General features: G+C 37.5%; 1 protein-coding gene across 1 annotated transcript; it reads right to left on the bottom strand.

The window, feature by feature from the left end:
* Window positions 1-881: 881 nt before the first annotated feature.
* TFAM (transcription factor A, mitochondrial) lies at window positions 882-17,386 on the bottom strand. Its single transcript, XM_044239534.1, has 7 exons — window positions 17,163-17,386; window positions 16,529-16,647; window positions 15,009-15,079; window positions 14,448-14,597; window positions 11,028-11,123; window positions 4,708-4,764; window positions 882-4,218 (listed from the first exon to the last, which is right to left on the bottom strand). The coding sequence occupies exons 1-7, from the start codon at window positions 17,261-17,263 to the stop codon at window positions 4,072-4,074; spliced, it is 741 nt and encodes a 246-aa protein (XP_044095469.1). The 5' UTR covers window positions 17,264-17,386; the 3' UTR covers window positions 882-4,071.
* Between the last annotated feature and the right edge of the window lie 5,576 nt (window positions 17,387-22,962).

Raw genomic sequence — 22,962 nt, 5'->3', positions numbered from 1 at the left:
GAGAAGCAGGCTCCCGGCTGAGCAAGGGGTCTACGGCCATACCACCCTGAACACGCCTGATATCACCTGATATTGGAAGCTAAGCTGGGTTGGGCCAGGTTAGTACTTGGATCAGATGCTTTTTTTTCCCATATTTTAAACAGGATTTGTGGGGAAAGAGAAATGAAACTGGATAAATTCTAAATTCAGTCAATACAAGCAAAAAAGAATAAATTCCAATATTTTGTTGCACATCACCTAAGTTAATCAGAAACCATTTTATATAAGGGTGTTTCAAATGATGTTAAAGTGAAAAAATTTTAGCTTATTTAAAATTCTTATTTAGGGTCAATTTTAAATATTTAGTTCTTTAGTCAGTAAATTTTTTAAAAATATTTTAAAGTGTATTAGAAAATGGTTTTCTATTTTATGTATTTGCTATTAAATATTATCAGTGATTTAATCAATTACCAAAAGTACTTTGTGAACAATGTGAGAGACTGATGAAAGCAGGTTTGTATAATTATGCTGTTTTATAAATTCAAAGTAGTAAATATGTTCATTTTCTTATTCTTTCCAAAGACTCAATTTTAAAAATATTTACTAAATAGGGGTTTTGTTTTTTTTTTTTCTTTACTGCTTTAAAATTTTAAAACACAGTCTGTGCTTAATAACATTTTCAAAATTGTCTGTAAGAGGTTGGTGCTATGAAGAAAAGAAGGGAAAGTAGCTGGGGACAGGAAAGAAAGGAAGAGAATATTCTTAAGTGAATGTTGATAAAATTAAGAGAAATAATGGATATCCTCAGTTAACTGTATAAAAACTTCCTACTGTTTCGACACAACCTGGTGGTGATTTAGGTACAGCAAATGTCAGAAAAATCAATAAAACTTTCTAGTTACTTTAAATCCACTTATGGTAATACCCTTTTAATTCACAAATTTAAATACACACATTCAGAGCAACTATAAAAACATACGCCTTATTTTTAAAGTGGTATTTCCAAAAAAGGATTAGCTAAAAACAACAGCAAAATTACATGATCATAAAAGGCTGAATGGGCACACAATATTCTTTAAGTAAAAGTCAGAAAGTAAAATAATCACACAGACCTCTATTCTGTCATCAAAGTACTTCAAAAACCTAATATTGGTACTCCTATGAACAATAGTACAAAAATCTCTTTATGACAAATCGCTTATGACGAACAGCATAAACCCTATTTCATTTCTTGAGCATCTTTCTCTCTAGCATTCTTCTGTACTTCCTACAGCACTTACTCTGTTGGAACAACTTAAACATCTAAAAACCAAGGCTCTACAGGAGTGGCCACTGGTTACTGATGTTAAATTCTTATTCTTTATAATAGAAACTTTGTGTATAATCAATATGACATTTGACATATGGCATGCCAGTCTTCAGCATGTATTGAAGTTTAAGAAAGGTGTGGAATCAGATTATTCTAATATTTAAAGTACTAACAATAACATTGTTTTAGAAACAAAGCAAATCCAATACAATTTGGTATTATCATAATTTAGTTCTGCTCTAGCTCTTTCCACTGTTTCATACTTCCTTTTCCTGTATAAGGGTATGAATACTTGAGAACCTAGTGGATACTGAACCTCCCAATATATTTGGGAAGATTTGATTTGAATGTGCTCAGTGTAAAATAGCATCCATAGGTAAAATGCTAAGAGCTCAGAAGGTAACTGCAAAGATGTGTTTTGTACTTTTGTCAGGTATTTACAAAACTCATTTCTCCATCTCACCCATTCTACAATATTTACTACCAGCACTGACACCTATATGCTCCCTGGGCTCATCTGAAGCACAGGACACAAAAAATTATTTGACTGATGTCTTTCGCCATTCTCCTGAAGAAGGTACATAAGGAGTAACATTCTAGATACCACAGGGAGTGAGCGCTTAATTCTCCTGGAAACCCAAATAGACTTCAATTACAATTCATTGACATCTGAAATTTTGTTGTTGAAATTAATAATAATAAATCTTTAACCACTGAAGTGTATCTGGTACTTAAACATACATATTTTACAGGTAAAGCTGTAAAACGTGTATGTTTCTTCTTCCCCAAAATATTCTAGCCTCAGAACCATGGGTTTATCTATTTTTTTCATGATGTATCTAACTAATGGCAGACTGTCCCGTATTCCTAACCACAGCACAAAGTTGTTTGAAAACACCTACCTTTATACATTTAAATCTTATTCTTCCTCTTAAGTTGTATTTTTTTGTCTTCAGTCCCTACCTTTGTCAAGCTCAGTGTACCTAAGTCATCTTTTTGTGACTTTTTACTGATTTTTCTATCCAGAAACAACAAAAATCTTCTAAGTTTTCTAGAAATTCAGAAACTGCCGTTTCTTAACAGCTAGCATAATATAAAGCACATATAAATTTTGAGTTATCCTGTTCCTGTGAACTGATGATGACAGATGAATTATTTTGATCAAAAATGTGGTATGGATTTGAAAACCTTTGCTTAACTCTCTTAAAGGATAAACAAATGCTAAAAGCTGATAAAGACTTTGTGGTAATGTGCTAACTAGAAAGTTCCTGAAGTTCATTTTACTAACCCATAGCAAATACTTCAAAAGAATCTCATTCCACACTATGTGGACCTTTTTTATTATACTGCAACATAATGTGAAACTAAAGATAATTTTCCTTGCTAACACTGCGGAGTAAGTTTGCTTAGCTTTTTCAGTGGTCTGACTTCTTTTCTCTTAAAGTAAATGGTGACAAAGATTCTAAAACAAAAACCTTTGAAAGAGTTTTAAAGAACTATCCCAACACATTTATACACTAGAACACCAGTCATACCACTCTATAGGCTGACAAACTTTCTTTGTAAGGGGTTTGATAGTAAATATTTTAAGCTTTAGGCTTTAGTCTCTGAAACATTTACTCAACTGTCACTGTTGCCCAAAAGCAACCATAAACCATGAGTAAAAGAGTGTAAGTATAACTTATACAAGAGTATAAAAGTATAACTGTGTTCCAATAAAACTTTATGGACACAGAACCTCATATTAATTTTCATGTGTCTTGAAACTTCCTTCTTAATGAATTAAAATTGTAAACACAATTCTTAGTCCCACAGACTATGAAAAGCAGCCACTAGGCTGGATTTGGCTTACAGGCCAGAGCTGGCTGTGTCTTATATATGGGTTTATATATGTTGTGCAAAACTTTTAAATCCCAAGCCTAAAGAGTTTGGAGACTTGTTTTTTAGATCCCTCATTTTAAAACTTATACCATACAGGTTATCTACTTTATGGATAAATATACTCACATGAAAAAAGAAAATAATTCAGAATACATACCTCTACTTAAAAAAGAAAACAAAATCTGCAAAATGAATGTTTCACCTTAAAACATATAATTAGGAAACATTTAAAATCTTTATTCTATGCAGTATAAAACAATATGCATAGATTTGGTACATAATTTCTCTGTTTTTACTCTGGGAAAAAGGCAATGAGGAAAAGGTTTATAAATCTCTCCATCCTTTTTATAAAAAACTGCAATTGAAATCAGCAATTCCTTGTATGTACAACCATCAACTCTGAATATGTGAATTACACCTAGGAAGTGGAATTTACTTAGATGAATTATGGGCGCTTTTCTAAAATGTACAATTATATCAGAGGACACTATGACTTCTACAATTTGGGACACTTTTGCATATGAAACTCCTGACTCCATATATATATAAGGAAACAAAAATACTCCTTCCAGTCATCAAGTATAAAAAAACTTCACAGTCTGATTTACCTTTATCAAAGGTAAAATGATTCACTGCTGCATTTCATGGATTATTTGGATCCTCAGTAGTTCCTTAACACAAAATAAATTTCGCATGAACTTTTTATCTCTTTGGGTTTTCCAAAGCAAGATACTAATACAAAATGTATTGAACTGGCAGAAAAGTCCATGGGCTAAAGAAAAAAGGAATTAAATATAAAATGTTCACCAACTTTATCCTTTCTAATTTTCAATAGCTTCAGGTATTGAGACCTAATTGGTTTCTTGTGTCTATCCATTATGAACATAACTCAATCTTCTATTTCAATACTCCTCAGGGTCGACTTTTCGTTGGTGCTTTACTGTGCGACGTAGAAGATCCTTTCGTCCAACTTCCATCATCTGTTCTTCCCAAGATTTCATTTCATTATAATAACGAATTTTATCATCATTAGCAAGCTGAATATATACCTGAGAAAAAGTGTTAAGTGTTAAAATGATTTCTTTAGAAGAGTCTTTTACAATTAATTTCTGGAAAACTCCATATATTCTAGAAATCACCTTACTGTTCTACATGTGTAAAAGGGACAGCAGAAGGAAAGTTTTTTGAGATAAAAGATGAGAAAAGGGCCAGAAATTAAGATTTTTGTAAGAATTAATAAAGCTGGTATAATTTTAGGGCTTGGGACATGGGAAAGAAACAGAGGCCAGGAGTGATTATCCCTGGATAGAGTGAGCGCTCGGAGTTATGAGTGACATTGTTTTAAATATCAGTTTTATTTGCAGTTAAAAACTACCAAAAGAAAAAAACCAAACTGTTTCTAAGGATATGAAAATATTAAAATACTTTACCTGTGCTATTAGTGATACAAAGTTGTTTTCACATGAATCAAGCCTTGCCCTAATATATTTTCTCAGATATTTTAACTAGACACTTGAAACTAAAACCATACTACTTACTTGCTTTTGAGAACTAGACAGATTTTTCCAGTTTTCATTTATAGTCTTCAGCTTTACCTGTAAAATATGTATGTTTAAGTACCAGATACACTTCAGTGGTTAAAGATTTTTTATTATTCATTTCAACAATAAAATTTCAGATGTCAAGAATCACAGGCAAAGTCTCAACCCCTACCTTTCTTTCCAAATAAAAACTACTACACTGTTAAAACATACAAAAAGTGAATAGGATGAAAATATTTATCTTTTCATTAAAATATAATCAACATGTAACATTTTATTGGTTTCAGGAGTAAACTTGATTCATTATTTGTATGTACTGTGAAATGATCACCACCATAAGTCTAGTTAACATGTCACAAAAATGCAGACAAAAATTTTGTGATGAGAACTTTTAAGATCCATTCCAGGCAACTTTAAAATGTTAACTACAGTCACCCTGTTGCACATTACATCCTTAAGACTGATTTATATTTAAAAATACAAGTTTGTACCCTTTGACCATTCTCACCCCATTTTGGGCCCCAACCCTAACCTCTGACAACCACGAATCCATTCTCTGTACCTACAAACTTGGTTGTTTCCAAGATTCCACATATAAGAGATCACACAGTATTTGTCTATTTCTTATTTCACTTAGAATAATGCTCTCAAAGGCCATCCATACTGTTGCAAATATCAAGATGTCATTTTTTTTGATGGCTGAATAGTCCATTGATAAATAAAAGTTTCTTTATCCATTCATCCATTGATAGACAGTTGGATTGCTTCCATGTCTTGATTATTGTAAATAAGGCCCAATGAACATGGAAGTATGCAGACGTATTTTCGAGTTCGTGTTTTTGGCTCCTTTGAATAAATACCCAGAAGCAGAATAGCTGGATCATATGGTAATTCTATTAATTTTCTGAGGAACCTCCATATAATTTTCTATAGTGAGTTGCAATTTACATTTCCAGCAACACATGAACAAGGAGCCCCTTTTCTCGGCATCCTTGCCAACACTCATGATTTTCTCAGCTTTTTGATAATAGTCATTCTTTTTGATAACAGCCGTCCTTTGAAAATATCATTCTGAGGTGGTATCTCACTGTGGTTTTCATTTGCATTTCCCTCATCAGGACTGATCCTGAACATCTTTTTATGTACCTATTAGCCATCTGTATGTCTTCGTTGGAAAAATGTTTATTCAGAGAATCTCCCCATTTAAGAAAAAAGATTTTATTTATTTATCATAGAGAGAGCACACAAGCAGGGGGAGTGGAAGGCTGAGGGAGAAGCAGGCTCCCCTCTGAGCCAGAAGCCTGATGCAGGACTTGATCCAAAGACCCTGTGATCATGACCCCGGCCAAAGGCAGACACTTAACCAACTGAGCTATCTAGGTTGCCCCCTCCCCATTTTTTAATCAGATTTTTTTTTTTTTTTTGGCTATTGGGTTTTATGTGTCCTTTATATATTCTAGATATTAGCCCCTTATCAGATATATGATTTTCTTTTTTTTTAAATAAAGATTTTATTTATTTATTTGACAGAGAGAAATCACAAGTAGGCAGAGAGGCAGGCAGAGAGAGGGGGGAAGCAGGCTCCCTGCTGAGCAGAGAGCCCAAAGCAGTTCTTGATCCCAGGACCCTGAGATCATGACCCGAGCTAAAGGCGGAGACTTACCGCACTGAGCCACCCAGGCACCCAGATATATGATTTTCAAGTATTTTTCTCGCATTCAGTAGGTTGCCTTTTCACTTTGTTAATGGTTTTCTTTGCTATGTGGATGTATCCTTTTTGAATCACCAATATTAATAATTCAAGTATAAATCTATATTCCCTATGATAGACTAACTTCAAAGACTAAGTGTCTTTATTTCTTCCCTGTATCTTAATGTTTTATTCTAAAATTTGTGCCAAAGTATTTAGTTGTAGTCATGGGAACAATTTAACACTACTCCTTAATTCTACTTAGCTGAACTTAATTATATGACTTGGAAAAAGTCATTATTACCTCCCTTAGGCATGGTTCTTCATTTATAAAATTAAAAGGATTCAGAGAACCCATGACTGGAGAGAGGCAGAGAGGACAGTCTGCACACCTCATACAGCTTGTGCTGTTGCTCCCACAAAGGAGAGACTAAATGGGAATAAATGGGTGGGAGGAGAATAAGGGGCAGGGAGAGACAAACAGGGGTAGGAGAAAGCAAATGTGAAGGAGAGAGGGAAATGGTCTAAAAAGTATCTGTTTAAAGCTAAGAGGAAATTATCAGTGACTTTAAGGAAAAACAGAATGAGAAAAATGAGCTTTACCATTTCAAACTCTAAATTCTTTCCTATCAACAAAAATGGAGGTACCAGATAGTATCTGAGACTATATAACCATTATACTTCGAACATCTTAAAACTTACCTTTATAAACACATCTAATATATTCAGGGACAGTTAGTCACTAAACAACTGCTCTCTTAGCTTTGCAAAGAATTGCTTTAATGTTCTCAATTCTTTAAGTTTTTTAAAGCTTATATTTAATCCATAAAGTTTTGTATTCACTGAGTTCAAAAATAATTTATAAAGTTGCATGTCTAAATAATCTGAGCTTTTACCATTCATTAAAGAAAATTAAAAAGATATAAAGATATTGACTTCTGCTCCCTCCTAAAACCCATTAAACAAAGCCCCCCCACCATGGAGGACACAGTGAGATGATATGAACCAAGAGGGACCTCACCAGTAGGCAACCATGACGCTGTCCTGGTCTTGGACTTCTCAGCCTCCAGACTGTGAGCAAAAAACTTCTACTGTTTATTTTTTTTAACGTAAAATAAATATATCTTATGGCATAAACCCACGTGGACAAAAACAACAGGCGAGGGCACTATCACAAAATTTTAGAAGCTTAAAAGCAGGTGGAGAAATAGTGACTTACCTAACCAACAAGGCAGATTCCCAAGTTGGCACTGGGAAAGCCAAAAAAGCAAACTGGTTTATAGTGCGGAATTCCCAGGTAGCTCAGGAATTGGAAGCATCAGACAGGTAGAAAACAGAGATGAATGTTGGGCTTAAAACAGGAGACTGACTGAAATTCTCTTGAAAAGGAGATTAAATCCCCACCATGGGCAGATTCTAGGATTTACCCTCTCTAAAGAGTGTATTTACCCCAGGTATAGTTGGGGCCAGTGAAGATTAAGTAAAAATGTATACAATATCCCAGAAAGAAAGGCAAAAAAAGGCTAAGAGAAAACAATACAGGAAAGAAAATGAAAGGACCAGCTCAGAAGACTCTTTCTCTTAGAGAGAACAGAGGAAAAAAAGGGGGGCAAAGGAAGAAAAAAGAAAGCAGATCACATTCAAAGAACTAATAATCAAAATGGCTTATACTTCTCAAAAACATTAACAAGAAGCTACAAGGGGCACCTGGGTGGCTCAAGTGGTTAAAGTGTCTGTCTTTGGCTCAGCTCATGATCCTGGAGTGTCCAGATTGAGTACCACATCAGGGTCCCTGCTCAGCAGGGAGTCTGCTTCTCCATCAGACCCTCAACCCTCTCATAGTCTCTCTCTCTCTCTCTCAAATAAAATCTTTAAAAATAAGTAAATAAATAAATTAGAAGCAGCTGCAAGAGAAAGAAGCACTATTTTTAAAATTTTGAAAGAACATGACCCCATCCTAGAATTCTAGGCCCAAACTATCAAACAATGTAAGGATAGGATATTTTCAGACATGAAAAAACTCAAAAAGTTGATCTTCCACATACTCTCACTGGGGAGATGCTGTAACAGAATTAGTAAACCAAGAAAGACAACAGAAGAAGCAAAATCACCACAAAAGCTGAATGTCAACTGTGCACTAACCATAAAAGGCCACAATTAAATTGGAACAAATCAGAGGCACCACCCCGAAACTGACAGAACAGCTTATGTATCTTAAATGCACTGAAAGCCAGTGAATGTATTTAAGAGTTTAAAGCTAAATTACTGATAGTATATAATAAGCTAAGAAAACAAACACAAAATAAAATGAATTTCAGTGGAAGTGAGTTTTGTAAGAAAGGAAAAATAATCATAGCAAATGGCACAGCTCAGCTATGACTAGGTTTACATTATCATAATAACATACTCAATACTGAACTAACAAAAATTCTGGTAACTATACTGGGACGCAGGTGAGTGGAAACATGAACAGCGGGAAAAGATAATATTAAATGTTAGTCTTATATAGTGGGCTTAAAAGATAAGGCTTAAAATTGAAATAAATCAAGAATTAATAATATAAGATATTATTTAGAGATAAGCAGTAAATATCACAAGAGTCAGCTAACAGTTGAAAGAATCTGCTTCTGGAGTAAGCAGTATGACAAGGCTGTGAAACCTGGTACCTTTCATAACAAGTCTTATTTTTATTCTTTTAACTATGAGGATGTATAACCAGTATTTTGTATTTTTTCTTTTTTTTAATATTTTTTGAAATTTATTTATTTGTCAGAAAGAGAGAGAGTGCGAGAACAAGCACACGCAGACAGAGTGGCAGGCAGAGACAGAGAGAGAAGCAGGCTCCCTGCTGAGCAAGGAGCCCGATGTGGGACTCGATCCCAGGACGCTGGGATGATGACCTGAGCCAAAGGCAGCTGCTTAACCAACTGAGCCACCCAAGCGTCCCACCAGTATTTTTTAAATGATTAAAAATGACAGTTGCATTAATTTTAATTTCCCAGGATAGAGTCCCTCAGCCATTAAGCTTTCTAGGTGATTCCAAGACACAGTCGGAGTTGAGAACCACTGATTTAGGAGGATTCTCATATAGCATACAATTTTCTTATACTGATAAAATCCAAAGTAAGTTACTAACTGAGCAAATTTCAACTAAAAAAAAAAAAATAAACAGATATGCATTTTAGTAACATAAAGACATAGAAACAGAATTTTTAAATCCCAAGGAGTGGGGTGCCTCGTTGGTTCAGTTGGTTAAGCATCTGGCTCTTGATCTGGGCTCAGGTCATGATCTAAGGATCCTGGGATCAAGCCCCGCATCAGGCTCCCCACTCAGCAGGGAGTCTGCTTGTCTCTCTCTCTCTCTCTCCCTTCGTCCCTCTCCTTGCACTCCAGCTCTTGCACTCTCTCTAAAATAAATAAATCTTTAAGAACATAAGGCAAGAAAGGTAAAATAAAATCCCAATGGGTAAATCAGTGAAAAGTATACAGCCAGGGAAGACTATGTCACATATACATTATTTAATCATACATTAAAGAGATTTCTGAAATGAAATACAATCCAAATAACCCAAAATGTGGCAGAATGGCAAAAAACCTTCATCTCCAGATTGACAACAGTGAGGGATCTGAATGCTTTTCTTACCATATCATATTATAAAAGGAAAAATACAATTCCCCATTTGGAGCTTCTAAGAAGGAAATAAAGGAAAGAATAAGCCATAGCAAGAATGATAAACTTCTTTCTTTGACACATTCATATGATGATATTCATATGTATGATACATTCCCATGGATATAACTGTTATTAAAGGATATAACATGAAGCAATAGGTTATACTCAAATTCTAATACAAAACATTGTAATTCCACTCTCATTCTTTCCCAGTGATTACAAAACAGCTAAGAATTGCCAGATAAGGGGTGCCTGGGTGGCTCAGTGGGTTACAGCCTCTGCTTTGGGCTCAGGTCATGATCCCAGGGTCCTAGGGTCCCTCAGCAGGGAGCCTGCTGCTTCCTCCTCTCTCTCTCTCTCTACCTGCCTCTCTGACTACTTGTGATCTCTGTCAAATAAATAAATAAAATCTTTAAAAAATAATAATAATAAATATAAAAAGAATTGCCAGATAAGAAGTCTCCAGAACTCTGAAATACCTATGAATTTGAAAATGTTATTTTTTTAAATAAAAAAAATTGAATATACATTATTAGCCACTAAGTACTCAAATTAATTTTATGTGGTAAGAAAAAGGGTTTTCTTTTAAAAGAGATATAAGAAAGAGGATCTTTTTTTTTTTTTTTTAAAATTTTATTTATTTGACAGAGATCACAGGTAGGTAGAGAGATAGGCAGAGAGAGAGAGAGAGAGAGAGAGAAGCAGGCTCCCTGCTGAGCATAGAGCCCGATGTGGGACTCGATCCCAGGACCCTGAGATCATGACCTGAGCCGAAGGCAGTGGCTTAACCCACTGAGCCACCCCGGCGCCCAAGAAAGAGGATCTTATTTGTATACTTATTTAAAATAATTTACTTTTCTTTACCTCCTAACATGGCACCTCTACAACTTTCTGTCTAAATATTTTAAAATTAAAATAAAAAATTTAAAAACCAAATGCTGTTTTCTGTTTTACCTGTGATGTACCATCCTTAGTTTCCTGGAACCTTTCAGCTATAAAAATGTTATAAGCTGAGCGAGGTCTTTTCGGTTTTCCAAGCATTGTTAACTCCTGAGTAACAAAAATGAAGAATTAGATACAGTTTTAATTTGTGTGAGACTTAACTTTACCTACAGAAACTTTATTCACTATTATGCACTGTGGAAAGTTCCTGTGAGTGAATGTTAGAATTCTCATACAAAATGATTATTCATTCTGGAGATGACAACTGCACTAAGTTTTCAAAATTATAATAGATTTTATGATTTATTTTCCACACACAAACATTTCCTTTACATATGATTCTCATAGTCTCCACAAACTGAATAGCTGAGCACATATGCACAAAATCTTTTTTAAAGGTTAAAACAATCTCAGCTTCATCTTTGCAGGACATTACCATCTCCTAGTCACTACGTGGATCCACCACAACTCATGAACCCTAGACTATCTGTTTAACAATCTCATTTCCTTCTCTGATATCTCTCAACTTTTAAACCTCAACAATGTGTTAAATTCAATTCTTTTAATTGGGTAACAAAGAGCAGGGGAAGCAGGAGATGGAAAAGAATACACATATTCCTTGCTGTTTAAATCAATTTAGTTTCTGAGTTTCAGAGAATAAGAGATACTGCATTATCCTACTTAGTTTCTGAATTTGGACAGTAGTACTTGTAATTTATAAAAGTGTATGGCTTTTAGTGGTGATTTGGTTAAAGTCAATAACCCAATTTTCATTCATAAGTAAAAGTAGGACCCCTGTGATTTATTATCTTCTCCCTGAACTTCTCAGTCATAAAACTACTGTAGACTCCAGGGACCTCATAACTTAACTACTTCCCCCTTTTGTTTCTAGAGCTACTGCTAGAGATTTCTCTCCCAGGTGCTCTAATTGTAACTTCCTGATCCCCACACTTCTCACCTGATCTCTACTAGTTAGCACTGGGAATCTTCAACAGAAAGAAAAATTCCAACAGGGAATGAAAATGAAGTCTGAGAAGAAAAAACCTTCAGGCCTCAAGTTTCTGGTTCTACATGCCAAGAGCTTGGAAGTCATCACTTACTAACAGTAAGTATAAAGTTGAACAGACTGAAAAATCTACAACCTTCCTTGGATCCAAGAGAGGAAGAAACAGGGCAAACTGTTACCCCCTAGACTGGAGACATACAAGGGAATACAGGGAGAGTCGAGGCAAACCCTGCTGGAACGAGTGCTGAGGTAGGAAAACCTCTACTATAATAAATGAATTGCTGGATGCTTTCTGTGGACAACTCTTAGAGCTTAAGAACTACAGGGGGACCCAATACACAATACTGAGAGTCCTCACAGTATGTGAGACCTACCTCTAGGAGCTAGACCAGATTTCCACAATACATACCAGAAAAAAAATGCCCTCCTGCTTCTATGAGGAGAAGAGGGGAGAGGAAAAGAAACTATTTTGAAATGCCTGAGTACTCAATTATGAAGGCCTGCCTCAGGCCTTAACAGTTAACTGAGAACCTAACTGACCTAAGTGAAGGGAAATACCCAACTCCTGCACACTCTAGTCATCCTGTCCCACACCTAAGGGGGAGGCAGTGTGTGCAGGAGTGAACTGAGAAACTCTTCTGAAGTTCACAGACCAGTGGCACAGGCTCACTGAAAGATAAGGACCGAATCCTAGGACTACAGAATGCTTCTCTTGCCCCCACACCTATCATATTACTAAGGCCTATTTACAGCAGTTCCTTCCACCCAGCACCTCATGTCCATCTATCAAGAAAAAACTTCCAAGGCATACTAAAAGGCCAAAAAAACATAATTTGAAGAGACAAAGTAAGCATCAGAACCAAATATGGGGGGATGTTGAAATTATCAGACCAGGAATTTAAAACAACTAGGTTAATATGCTGAGGACTCTAGACTGCATGCAAGACCAGACTAGCAATAAAAAAGAGATGGAAATCCCAAGGATGAACCAAAAAAAAAAGGTATCAAAAATGCTGTAATAGAAACAAAGAATGTCTTTGAAAGACTTATCAGACTGGACACAGCTAAAGAAAGAATCTCTGAACTAAAGGACATATTAACAGAATCCTCAAAAATCCAAAAGCAAAGAGAACCAAGACCGAAAAAACAACTGAACCAACTATCCAAGGTCTATGGGACAACTTACAACAGGTGTAGCAAACGTGTAATGGGAATACGAGGGGCGCCTGGGTGGCTCAGTCAGTTAAGAGTCTGCCTTCAGCTCAGGTCGTGATCTCAGGGTCCTGGGATCAAACCCTATGTTGGGCTCCCGGCTCAGCCAGAAGTCTGCTTCTACCTCTCCTTCTGCCCCCTCCCCTGCTCATGCGCACGTGCATGCGCGCTCTCTCGAAAAAATAAAATCTTTAAAAAAAAATATTGGGAACAGGAGGAGAAAGAGTAAGGAACAAAAGAAATGTATGAAAGGGAAATCCTCTATCACTGCCCAATCTTCATTTCTGGTCCTCTCCACTCTTAACACTGGATGGCTGCATTAAAGAAGAGGGGAGAATAAAAGAGGGAGAATAAACTTTGGTAATCACACCTCCAAACACTATCCCTAAGCAGACACCGTATTTCTCTTATTATCTTTTCCAGTTTCCTTTTACTAACTGGATCAGAAAACTAGATTACTATCTAGATTACTGACTTTAAAATGGATGAGTCCTCAACACTGGTGGTAGGAGGGCTTAACATTAGGTCCAGGGAGAGAAATGCTGGTATCTCACATCAAAGTCTCAAATTTACTTTTCCAAAGAAATAGTTTTAGCTCTGGTGACCATTTTCTATAGTCTGTGTACTGGACCAGCAAGCTAACTACCTCATACCTAACACTGGTTCTACAGAATTTAAGTGAATTAATAACCTTAAGCTAGGAACTACAAACTTTGAACCACGTGGGGTTTTTAACAAGGAAAAACTGAATTTCATCCTATGGACACTTCTTACTTGACTAGATACAATAAGTCACTTCTTCCTGACGTGTTAATAGATTCAGTCTATTCAGCAACATTTAGCATCAAACTCACCATTACTTATAAAACAAGTCAAATCAGCAGGTTATTCTAGATAAGACCCAGAAGCAAAGATCCTTGTTATTCCTGATTTGGCTGTTTCATAACTCTGTTCCTACAGCTTTCATGCTAGTCCTAACTATGTATCTTAAATAGAGATACATCCAAAAGTAGTAACAAGGGTTTCCAAGACACTCAGTGCCAAGTAGTACAAGTGGCAGAATAGAGCGATCTCATTATTTCCTAAATGGGGTACCCCTGATGACATTCCATCATTTAGCCACACATATAAAAATAAAAAAAAACTCCCTATATTCATAGTTACATAAATTTCAGTCCTTTGCCAAAGGAAAAGAATATTTCATTGATACTCACTCTTTTTTTTATTAATGCTTTCTTTTTTAAACGTTTTTGCTGGATTTCTTTTTCCAAAGATACAATCTGACTTGGAGTTAACTGTTCTTGAATTCTGTTTATCTCTTCTTTGTATGCCTGCCAGTCTGCCCTGTAAGCATCTTCATATATCTATAAATAAAAAACACAGATAAGAAGTCAATAAAGTACCCCTGGTAAATTAAATATAGCATACCTGCAGGGAAAGACAACTGCATGACTTCAGATAAAGACAGACTGAACTACCAAGTGAAAAATGTGCTCTGGAATCACATGTATATGGATTAAAAACCTGTATTTTTCATATACATGCTAACCAAGGTGAGAGTCTAACAATCAGTCTTCAACTTCAGATTGCTGCCAACCCTTCATGACCACTGCCGTACGTTCATATTCTAATCGTTTATGTGAATGAGAATTTATGAAGTTCCTTTATAGATAATGGATATTAAATAATTTTTTTTTTGGGTACTTAAAGGACATGACTACTGTTTTTAACTGCAGAATCACTGGCCAGCAATAGTGAAAAACCAATATGCTTACTTTTTTCTCTGAATCAGGAAGTTCCCTCCATAGTTGGGCGATTTTTCTAATTAGTTCTGAATTTTTTGCATCTATAGATTGGAATAAAATGAAAAAAAGTCACAATTTTATGTCTCAGGATTAATTTCTAAAGACTTCTAGGAAAGCATAACCCATCAGCTCTAAGTTTTATTACAGATATCTCTATACCACACAACACTGAATACAATGATGTAGGTTTTCTTTAATCAGCTAATTTAAATTTGATACAGAATTCCATTAATTTATTCAACACTGTTAAAAATCTATTAACTAAAAGTTAAGAAGTATATAACATATCCCCAAATAGTCTTCAGAAATTATTAGCTTAAGAAGTTGGGTAATCAACTTCTTCAAGCTTTTTACCTCATTTTTCAGACAAAACTTTTTTTCCCAGTCTTTCAGGAATTATTACGTTCATAAAACCTGACTAAACATAAAATATAGTCTTGATTCATGTAACATCAATTGTATTTTAATTACAGAAGTACTATACTCAAGCAAACTCTTCCAAAATCAATTCATCATTCCCCATTTCCTTCCTCATCTTAACTGGAACAACCAGATGTATGGAAATATTTTAACAAACCACTTAGTTTGAACTACCATATTTTAAAAGATGTGAGTACTTCTGAAACATGTTTCTTAAACCAATTCTTTATAATGTAATTCATCAAAGCTCATTTGGTTTTCACAAGTGCCCTCTGAAAGGGCTTTAGAAATCGTAAACAAAGTTAACTGTTATTTAGTTATTACATTTATGCCACTATAACCCCAAATGAAGGTCCATAGCCTTTCTAGGGAGTCAACAAATATCCTACCTGGAAATCTCTTTTTTCAGGAATTCAACCAATTTCCAGTGAAAAAGCTCCTGAAATTAGCAGTAATTTGTATAGAGCTTTACAGTTTATAGAACAAATCCAAGTAAGTTATTATTTCATTCCAACTTCCCTGAAGTAGGAGCTAAGTAAAAGATAAGATGATTTATCAATGATGCTCCAAGCCAATAGCAACTATATCCCCCAAATTCAGCTTTTTCATCCTCTTCCCTGGATGCTTTCCACTCCACACGCTGCTATTTTTAAAATATCTTTCATTAAATTAGTAAGTCAGGAGAATAAAGTCAATGATATCCTAACAGCACTGTCTGGTGACTGCTGATAGCTACACCTGCAGTGAGCAAGGCATAACCCAGAGTTATGGATAGGAATCACTAGAATCACTACCTTGTACACCTGAAACTAGTAACACTGCGCATCAACTATGCATCAAAAAATACATATATTGTAGGAAAGGAAAATAATACTTTTCATTAACTTATTTTTAAAGCATTTTCGACTTGGTAAAAATTACGTCATACTTCCTATTTTACAGACCACTAAATATAATGGTTATGTTCGCACAGTCAATGGATGCTTTGAAAATGCAAATCAAGTTTGAAGTTTAACCGTTTAGTCCTCTTTACTACTTCAGAAAAGAATAAATGCTCCAAAACTCCTTACCTGGGTTCTGAGCTTTAAATATGGGTAGCTGTTCTTTAGAAAACCGAACATATGAAGTCAGAGGCTTCTTTGGGTAACTATTCGCGGTGGATGAAAAACATCTCGGTACATACGCAAAACTACGTATAAAGAAAATAACCAATATGAAGTATTTAAGTGACAATATTCATTTGCATAGGACAGAAATACCAAATGAGAGGTCCTCAAGATGCCACAGATGACACCATGTTAGTGACATTTAAAACCCTGTCCTAACCGGAAGGAAAACCTGCAAAACTGAAGTCTCAAAACTCTACCTATGCCTCCTAGGAAGAACAAGGTGGAGGAAAGGTCCTGGTCGCCGCCTCCCTAACGCCTATACTGATGGCGGGAGGCTCGTGGCGCGACTTCGCAGAGAGCTCAGAACCGGTGCTACAAGAGTGGACAGTGCGGTGGGGCGGGAAGAGGAAAGGTGGAGGGTGGCCGGAAAGACTATTGGCGTCTAGGCCTGGTCTCAAAGCCACCTAGGCAAAGACGAGGCCTGAATCAGAGGGCCATAGTGGCCCGCACCTCCTAGAAGGGACAAAAAGTACACACTCCAACCCCAGAGCGTCCTGGGCCGTGCCACCTCCCGAGAGCAGGTGAGCGGTCCCACCTGAAAGGAGAGCGCAGTCGACTTCCACAGCCCGCGCAGAGGTCCGATCCGGACTTTCCCAGGGCACTCAGCACGCTCCACACGCATCGGAAAAGCGCCATTGCACCCGCCAAGTAAGCGACCGGGCGCCAATCTCGTCGAAGCCCTGCGGCACAAGAGAACAACTCCAACAATGACTAGAACCCGCTGGCGACCTTCCGCAGTTTACTCTCATGCCCGCCACTCGCGAGGCACCATGGGAAATGCTCTAGCATCCGGTTGGTAGTAGGGGGCGGGGCAAGGCAGAATTGACGCAGGCGCTGTAGTGGCTTCCCGGTGGGCGGGGCCGCAAAGTAGGAGGAGCTCGGGGGCGGAGAAAGGAAACCGCAGCCCGGCTTGCCTGCGGAGGGTCCTGGCCTTAAGGGGGCGCAGCTGAGCCACCTCTGCCCCCGGCCCCCGCCCCCCTCCGCAGTCTTTTCCTCCGCGGGGCCAGGAGGCTGGTGGAGGCACTGCGGTGGTGTCTGCTTGCTTGAGCCGTGCTGGCTGGCGTCTGGCTGTGACGACCGGAAGGGCTAGTACGTAACAAACAAGTTTACTACGAGGACGCGGAATAACTGTGCGGCACCCGCTGCTCCGAGGTGAAGCTGGCGGGTGCCTGGCGAGGAGCGGAGCCGCTCAGTTCTAGCCGGAGCTGGAGCTCTAGAGCCCAAAAATACTGCGGGGGCGGGGGTGGGGGAGTGGAAGGTAGGGAGTGTTTTCAAACCTAAAAATGCAGAGGTCCTGGCCTTGCCGCATTGCCTAATTAAGTATGTCTGTGTGAGGCCGGTGAATCTCTGTTTTCAACAAGTTCCTCACGGTTTAAAAAGTTCTCATGCCAGTGATCATGGGACCACATTGAAAGCATTACTGATCTAGACGGTCCTCCCATCCACTGCAGCTATCCCAGACCTGGTCTTCGAGCCTGACATCCAATCCTGCTTAATTTCTAGGAAGGGGACTTTGGCTAATTAGTTGTGCAGAGGCACTACCTAGTCCCAGCGTTCATGTTAAAGTCTGGATCCGGAAATGTTGCATCCCCTAAGATTCAGTTTCCCCCACTGCAGATGACGATGTCGGACTAGATTAGTTTTCCCCAAGTCCTGAGAGCATGTGGCAAATATTCTTTGAGATATTGGTTGATATGCTGTACAACCATTTTCTGTGCAGACAATGGCATGAAAAAGATTGGGAAGACCTAAACAAAGTATCTTAAGGATCAGCTTTTACATTTCGAATTATTTCCAAGATAGCCCCATCCTGAAACCTCTGTTGGGTAGCTATAATTGTTAATTCTTAATTGAATAATTGAAAAACTCATACCACTGTAATTAAGCTTGGAGTCAACTGCCTTTCTGTAGCTTTGAAACATTGGCCCTTTAGTGTTACAAAGGACTAAGCCCACTTCTTTTAAGTGGTAAGTAAGCAAATATTACTTTTTCTATCTATATTTTTCTATCTATCTATCTATCTATCTATCATCTATCTTTTTATATCATCTATTCATAGACTGTCAGGGTTGAAGAGAACTTCCCAGGTCATCTGTTCGAACTTCCCATCTTGTCATGAATGAAACCGGTTTTTTTCTGATTATATAACTATGTACAAGGCCCCAAATGTGGGTAAAAGACACGACATTCCTTCACTCTCAGTAAAGTCTAATGAGAGAAGCAAAGAAATAAACAATTAAAATACATTGCCAAGATAGAGTAAGTATAGAATACATTTCCTTATAATTACATTTTAGCTGAATTCTCAATTTTTCTCTGTACTTTCTAGAATGTTTTTGTTCTTTCAGATGTTTGATAAAAGTTAAACTTCTTTTGGATATTTAAAAAATCTTTTTGTTGTTTTAACGTGTCATTTGAGGGGTGCCTGGGTGGTTAAGCCTCTGACTCTTGTTTTCAGCTCGGGTCATGTTCTCAGATTCCAGGGATCTACTGAGTTGTGTAATGGGCTCCATGCTCAGCATGGAATCTGCTTGAGATCCTCTCTCTCTCTCTGCCTCTCCCATTCATGCTGTCTCTCTCTAAAATGAATAAATAAAATCTTAAATATTAAAGTGTCATTTTGATAAATCTTCCTATACAGTTCTTACAAATCTGATCTATATTTGTTTTCATCAGATACCAATATTCCTTTACATTCATTTACATGCAGTGTAATTTTATTCTGAATGCAGCATTTATAAAAATAATCCTACCTGCTTACTGAAATTGCTTTAAACAAAAAGGCATATGATTTCATTTATATTTACTTTATGAAATGTGAAGACTTGCCACAGCCTTTCCCAGGGCTCTGTTACTTTGTTTTGTTTTAAATGTTTTATCTACCCCCGTGACTTCAACTATCAGTTATATCCTCATGATTCCCATATTTTATTTTGAATCCAGACCTCATTTTAGTTCCAAATCTATATAACCACTGTCTTGTGGACATCTTTACCATCATGTCTCACAGATACTTCAATTTTCCCTGAAGAGAATTCACTATCTTTCCCATTTTGAACTCCTTGTCCTGGTAAGAGGCACCAGTATCCCATTTGAATTATCCAAACTAATAATTTGATAAATCATTTTATAATATTTCCCACTGACACTGTAATTGAGCTACTGCGAGTTTGCTTTTTGGTAAGTCACAGAGACTACTATAAAGGTGGAGTTGTCACACAAAGTAAACTTTATTCGCAGCAAATAAAGAGATCATGGGGAATAAACTTCAAAGACCTGACTCTCTGAGCAAGGCTGAATGGGTTCCTTTTATTTGCGTTAGGATGAATATTTAGATAGGGAAGCCTTGTCATTGTAGGTAGGACTGGGCATAAGGTCACACATGCAGCTTAATAAAACATGCCTTAACATTGTAATATAAATGAGGCTCAAATGAGGCTTGTGTTCCTTCTTGGGTGGAGATTTTACTATTATAATGAGGTCAGTCATTCCACAGGTCACTCCATGGTCCATCTCTGTAGGTGTGAGTTGGGGTTAATCTCAGATTGGTCTGGGTAGTCTGGATCAGTGGATCGCTACCCAGGCAGATGTTATCGCTTAAGGGGTAGTTTTATTATCCTTCTGAGGATGCTATGCCCCTAGGGTCTTTTGCCTGAGTTATGGGATAAGCTGAAAGGAAAAAGGTGGGAAAAGGCTTATAGGTACAGGCAGGCAAGCAGTAAAGGTCGGGTCTTGGGGTCTAGCTGGTAACAACACTTCTACCCCATCAATCAGCTAATGGTAAGTATTCCTGCTTTTACCTCATTAACTTCTCTGGTAAGTATTCCTTCTCCAGTCAAATTGCTGTTGCTTTTGTTTGGCCAGTAATATGTTGGCAAATCAGCTCTCCAAAGAGAAAGCCCAGTTTGTAGGGTTTGCTGAGATCTGTGGTATAAATTCTGCAGCGGCTCATTTCCAACTACTGTGATGTCACCACACCTAGAGTTGGGAAGAGCTATATATATACATTTGGATATATATAAACACTCACACACACACACACACACAACTGGCTCTCCAGACGAATACCAGCTCACTCCTGTATGTCACTGGTTCAGGCTCTGACATCTTTTCCCAAACTCTTACAGGAGTTTTCCTACTTTCATCTTATTTCCCTCCTAACCATATTGTGCCCAGTCACCAACTCATTCTTTCTAAATGACAAATCTCATCCCTTCACCTGCTTATTGAGACAGATTCTATGCTAATGAAGGATAGTAGAAGAAAGGCAGACAGGGATCACCCCCTCCCCCCACTCCTAACCTACCCTAAGAGGACTCAACCCTTAAAAGGATTTTACACCACCCTGGAAGGAGCCCTCTGCCCTTTCCCCTGTGATAGGTAGATGACAAAAACTTGATTGGGTGACGGGCACATTGAGGGTTAATCAGATTAAACAGCTGCCATCAAGCCCCCCAAAACCTCTAGTCTTAGAAACTCATGGTAGCAGCCCTCTCAGGCTCCCTACTTTGGGAGCTTTGTACTATTGTTTAATAAACTGCTTTGCTATCACTCAATAAACTTTGCTTTGCTGCCTAACACTGTTCCTCTGGTCTACCTCTTCATTCTTCAAAGCAGTGTGACCAAGAACCACGGCCAATAAAGGTAAATCCTGCAACAATGCCAGGTAGGCGATTTTCACATATCTATATTTGAAACCTTCAGCGGTTCCTGATTACCTACAGAATCAAGTTTAAATTCTCATACATGGCATAGAAATCCTCCACGAACTGGCTTTTCTGATTCCCCTATAGTTTCTCACTTCACCTTTGCTTAAAAATAATTTATTATTTAAATACCTGGTTCTTTTTCTGGTTTAATAAAAACATCAAACCACTTCACTTGGCTCTGGGTTGCATTTTGTGTGATACACCGAAGTTACGGAAATTACCGGATAAGAATATAGACTCAGAAGTTAGACACATCTGGATTTGAATCCTGTTCTTGTTACTTACTAGCTGTGTGACCCTGCCAAATGATAATTTCTCTGACCCAGAGTTTTCCCTTCTGTGAAAATGGGAATAATAATGGCTGATTCTTAAGATTGTTGTAAGGATTAAATTAGGAAATGTACAAGAAGTTTCTAACAGAGTCCCTGTCACATCATAAAGACTCAACAGATAATGGCTATAACTATCTTTATATTATTTGTAACAATTATTATTAGCTTTTAAATAATTACAGGTGTAATATGAATTTTCCCCAACGTGAGATTTGCATCACAGACCTGCCATTACTCTGTCATTTCCTGCCCCTTTTAAATTACACGCATGATGTAGGGAAGATGTTGGGGTTCAAAGCTGACAGTCAAGAAATAATTCTTGAGACATCTTTGGTGCAAAAAGGTCATTTTATTTAAGTACAGGGACAGGACCTGTGGTTAGAAAGAGCTGCAGTGGGTCATGAGGCGTGGCCCATTATATACAAGTTGGGAGTGGTTAGGGGTAACATAAGTCTCTAAAGAATTTTGGAAGCAAGATTTTCAGACCTTGAGGGGGCTAGCTATTGTTGGGATAAGGTCATTTATTAACATCTAATGAAAACTTAGTCACGAGACCCAACAGATGTATATTGGTGGGGCATAGGCTTGGGGGATGATTACCAACAAGTATCTTGGGGGTTTAGAGATGAAATTTCCAAAGGAATTTTTATATGTTAAAGTAGATTTACGGGATCCTGGAGGTGGTGGTTCAGGCTAGGATTGCCTTTTGCCCTCAGCAAAGTAATCAAGGCAGTTGAGTCCCTAGAGGAATGTCATTCTGCCTGTTTCAAGGACTTGTCAGTGGGCTGTAGGTAGTAAGGAAATTTAATAATTTTTCTACTGGGGCACCTGGGTGGCTAGTGGATTGAGCCACTGCCTTCGGCTCGGGTCATGGTCCCAGGGTCCTGGGATCGAGCCCCACATCGAGCCCCGCATCGGGCGCTCTGCTCTGCGGGAAGCCTGCTTCCTCCTCTCTCTCTGCCTGCCTCTCGTCGACTTGTGATCTCTGTCAAATAAATAAATAAAATGAATCTTTAAAAAAATAATTTTTCTACTGCTTTTGTTTCCCACATCAATACATGCATACACATATGTTATATATCGGCATTGCTCTTCTATTCCTATTGAACTTTTAGCATTTCTTAAATTAGTGATGTTTGAGCATAAAACTATGGTAGGTGATAAAAAAATAACACACCTTTAGGTTGGAGTCATACTTTTATATTTTAGAACATTTTTATATAACTATTTGATTATGTTATTCAGAAATTAAAATAGCAGGCAGAGACGGTATCATTATTTATAGATGAGAAAA

Source organism: Neovison vison, chromosome 2 (genome assembly GCF_020171115.1).
Source record: "Neovison vison isolate M4711 chromosome 2, ASM_NN_V1, whole genome shotgun sequence".
Taxonomy (NCBI): domain Eukaryota; kingdom Metazoa; phylum Chordata; class Mammalia; order Carnivora; family Mustelidae; genus Neogale; species Neogale vison.
The sequence above is the reverse complement of the archived record's forward strand: the minus strand, read 5'-3'. Positions and strand labels throughout refer to the sequence as shown.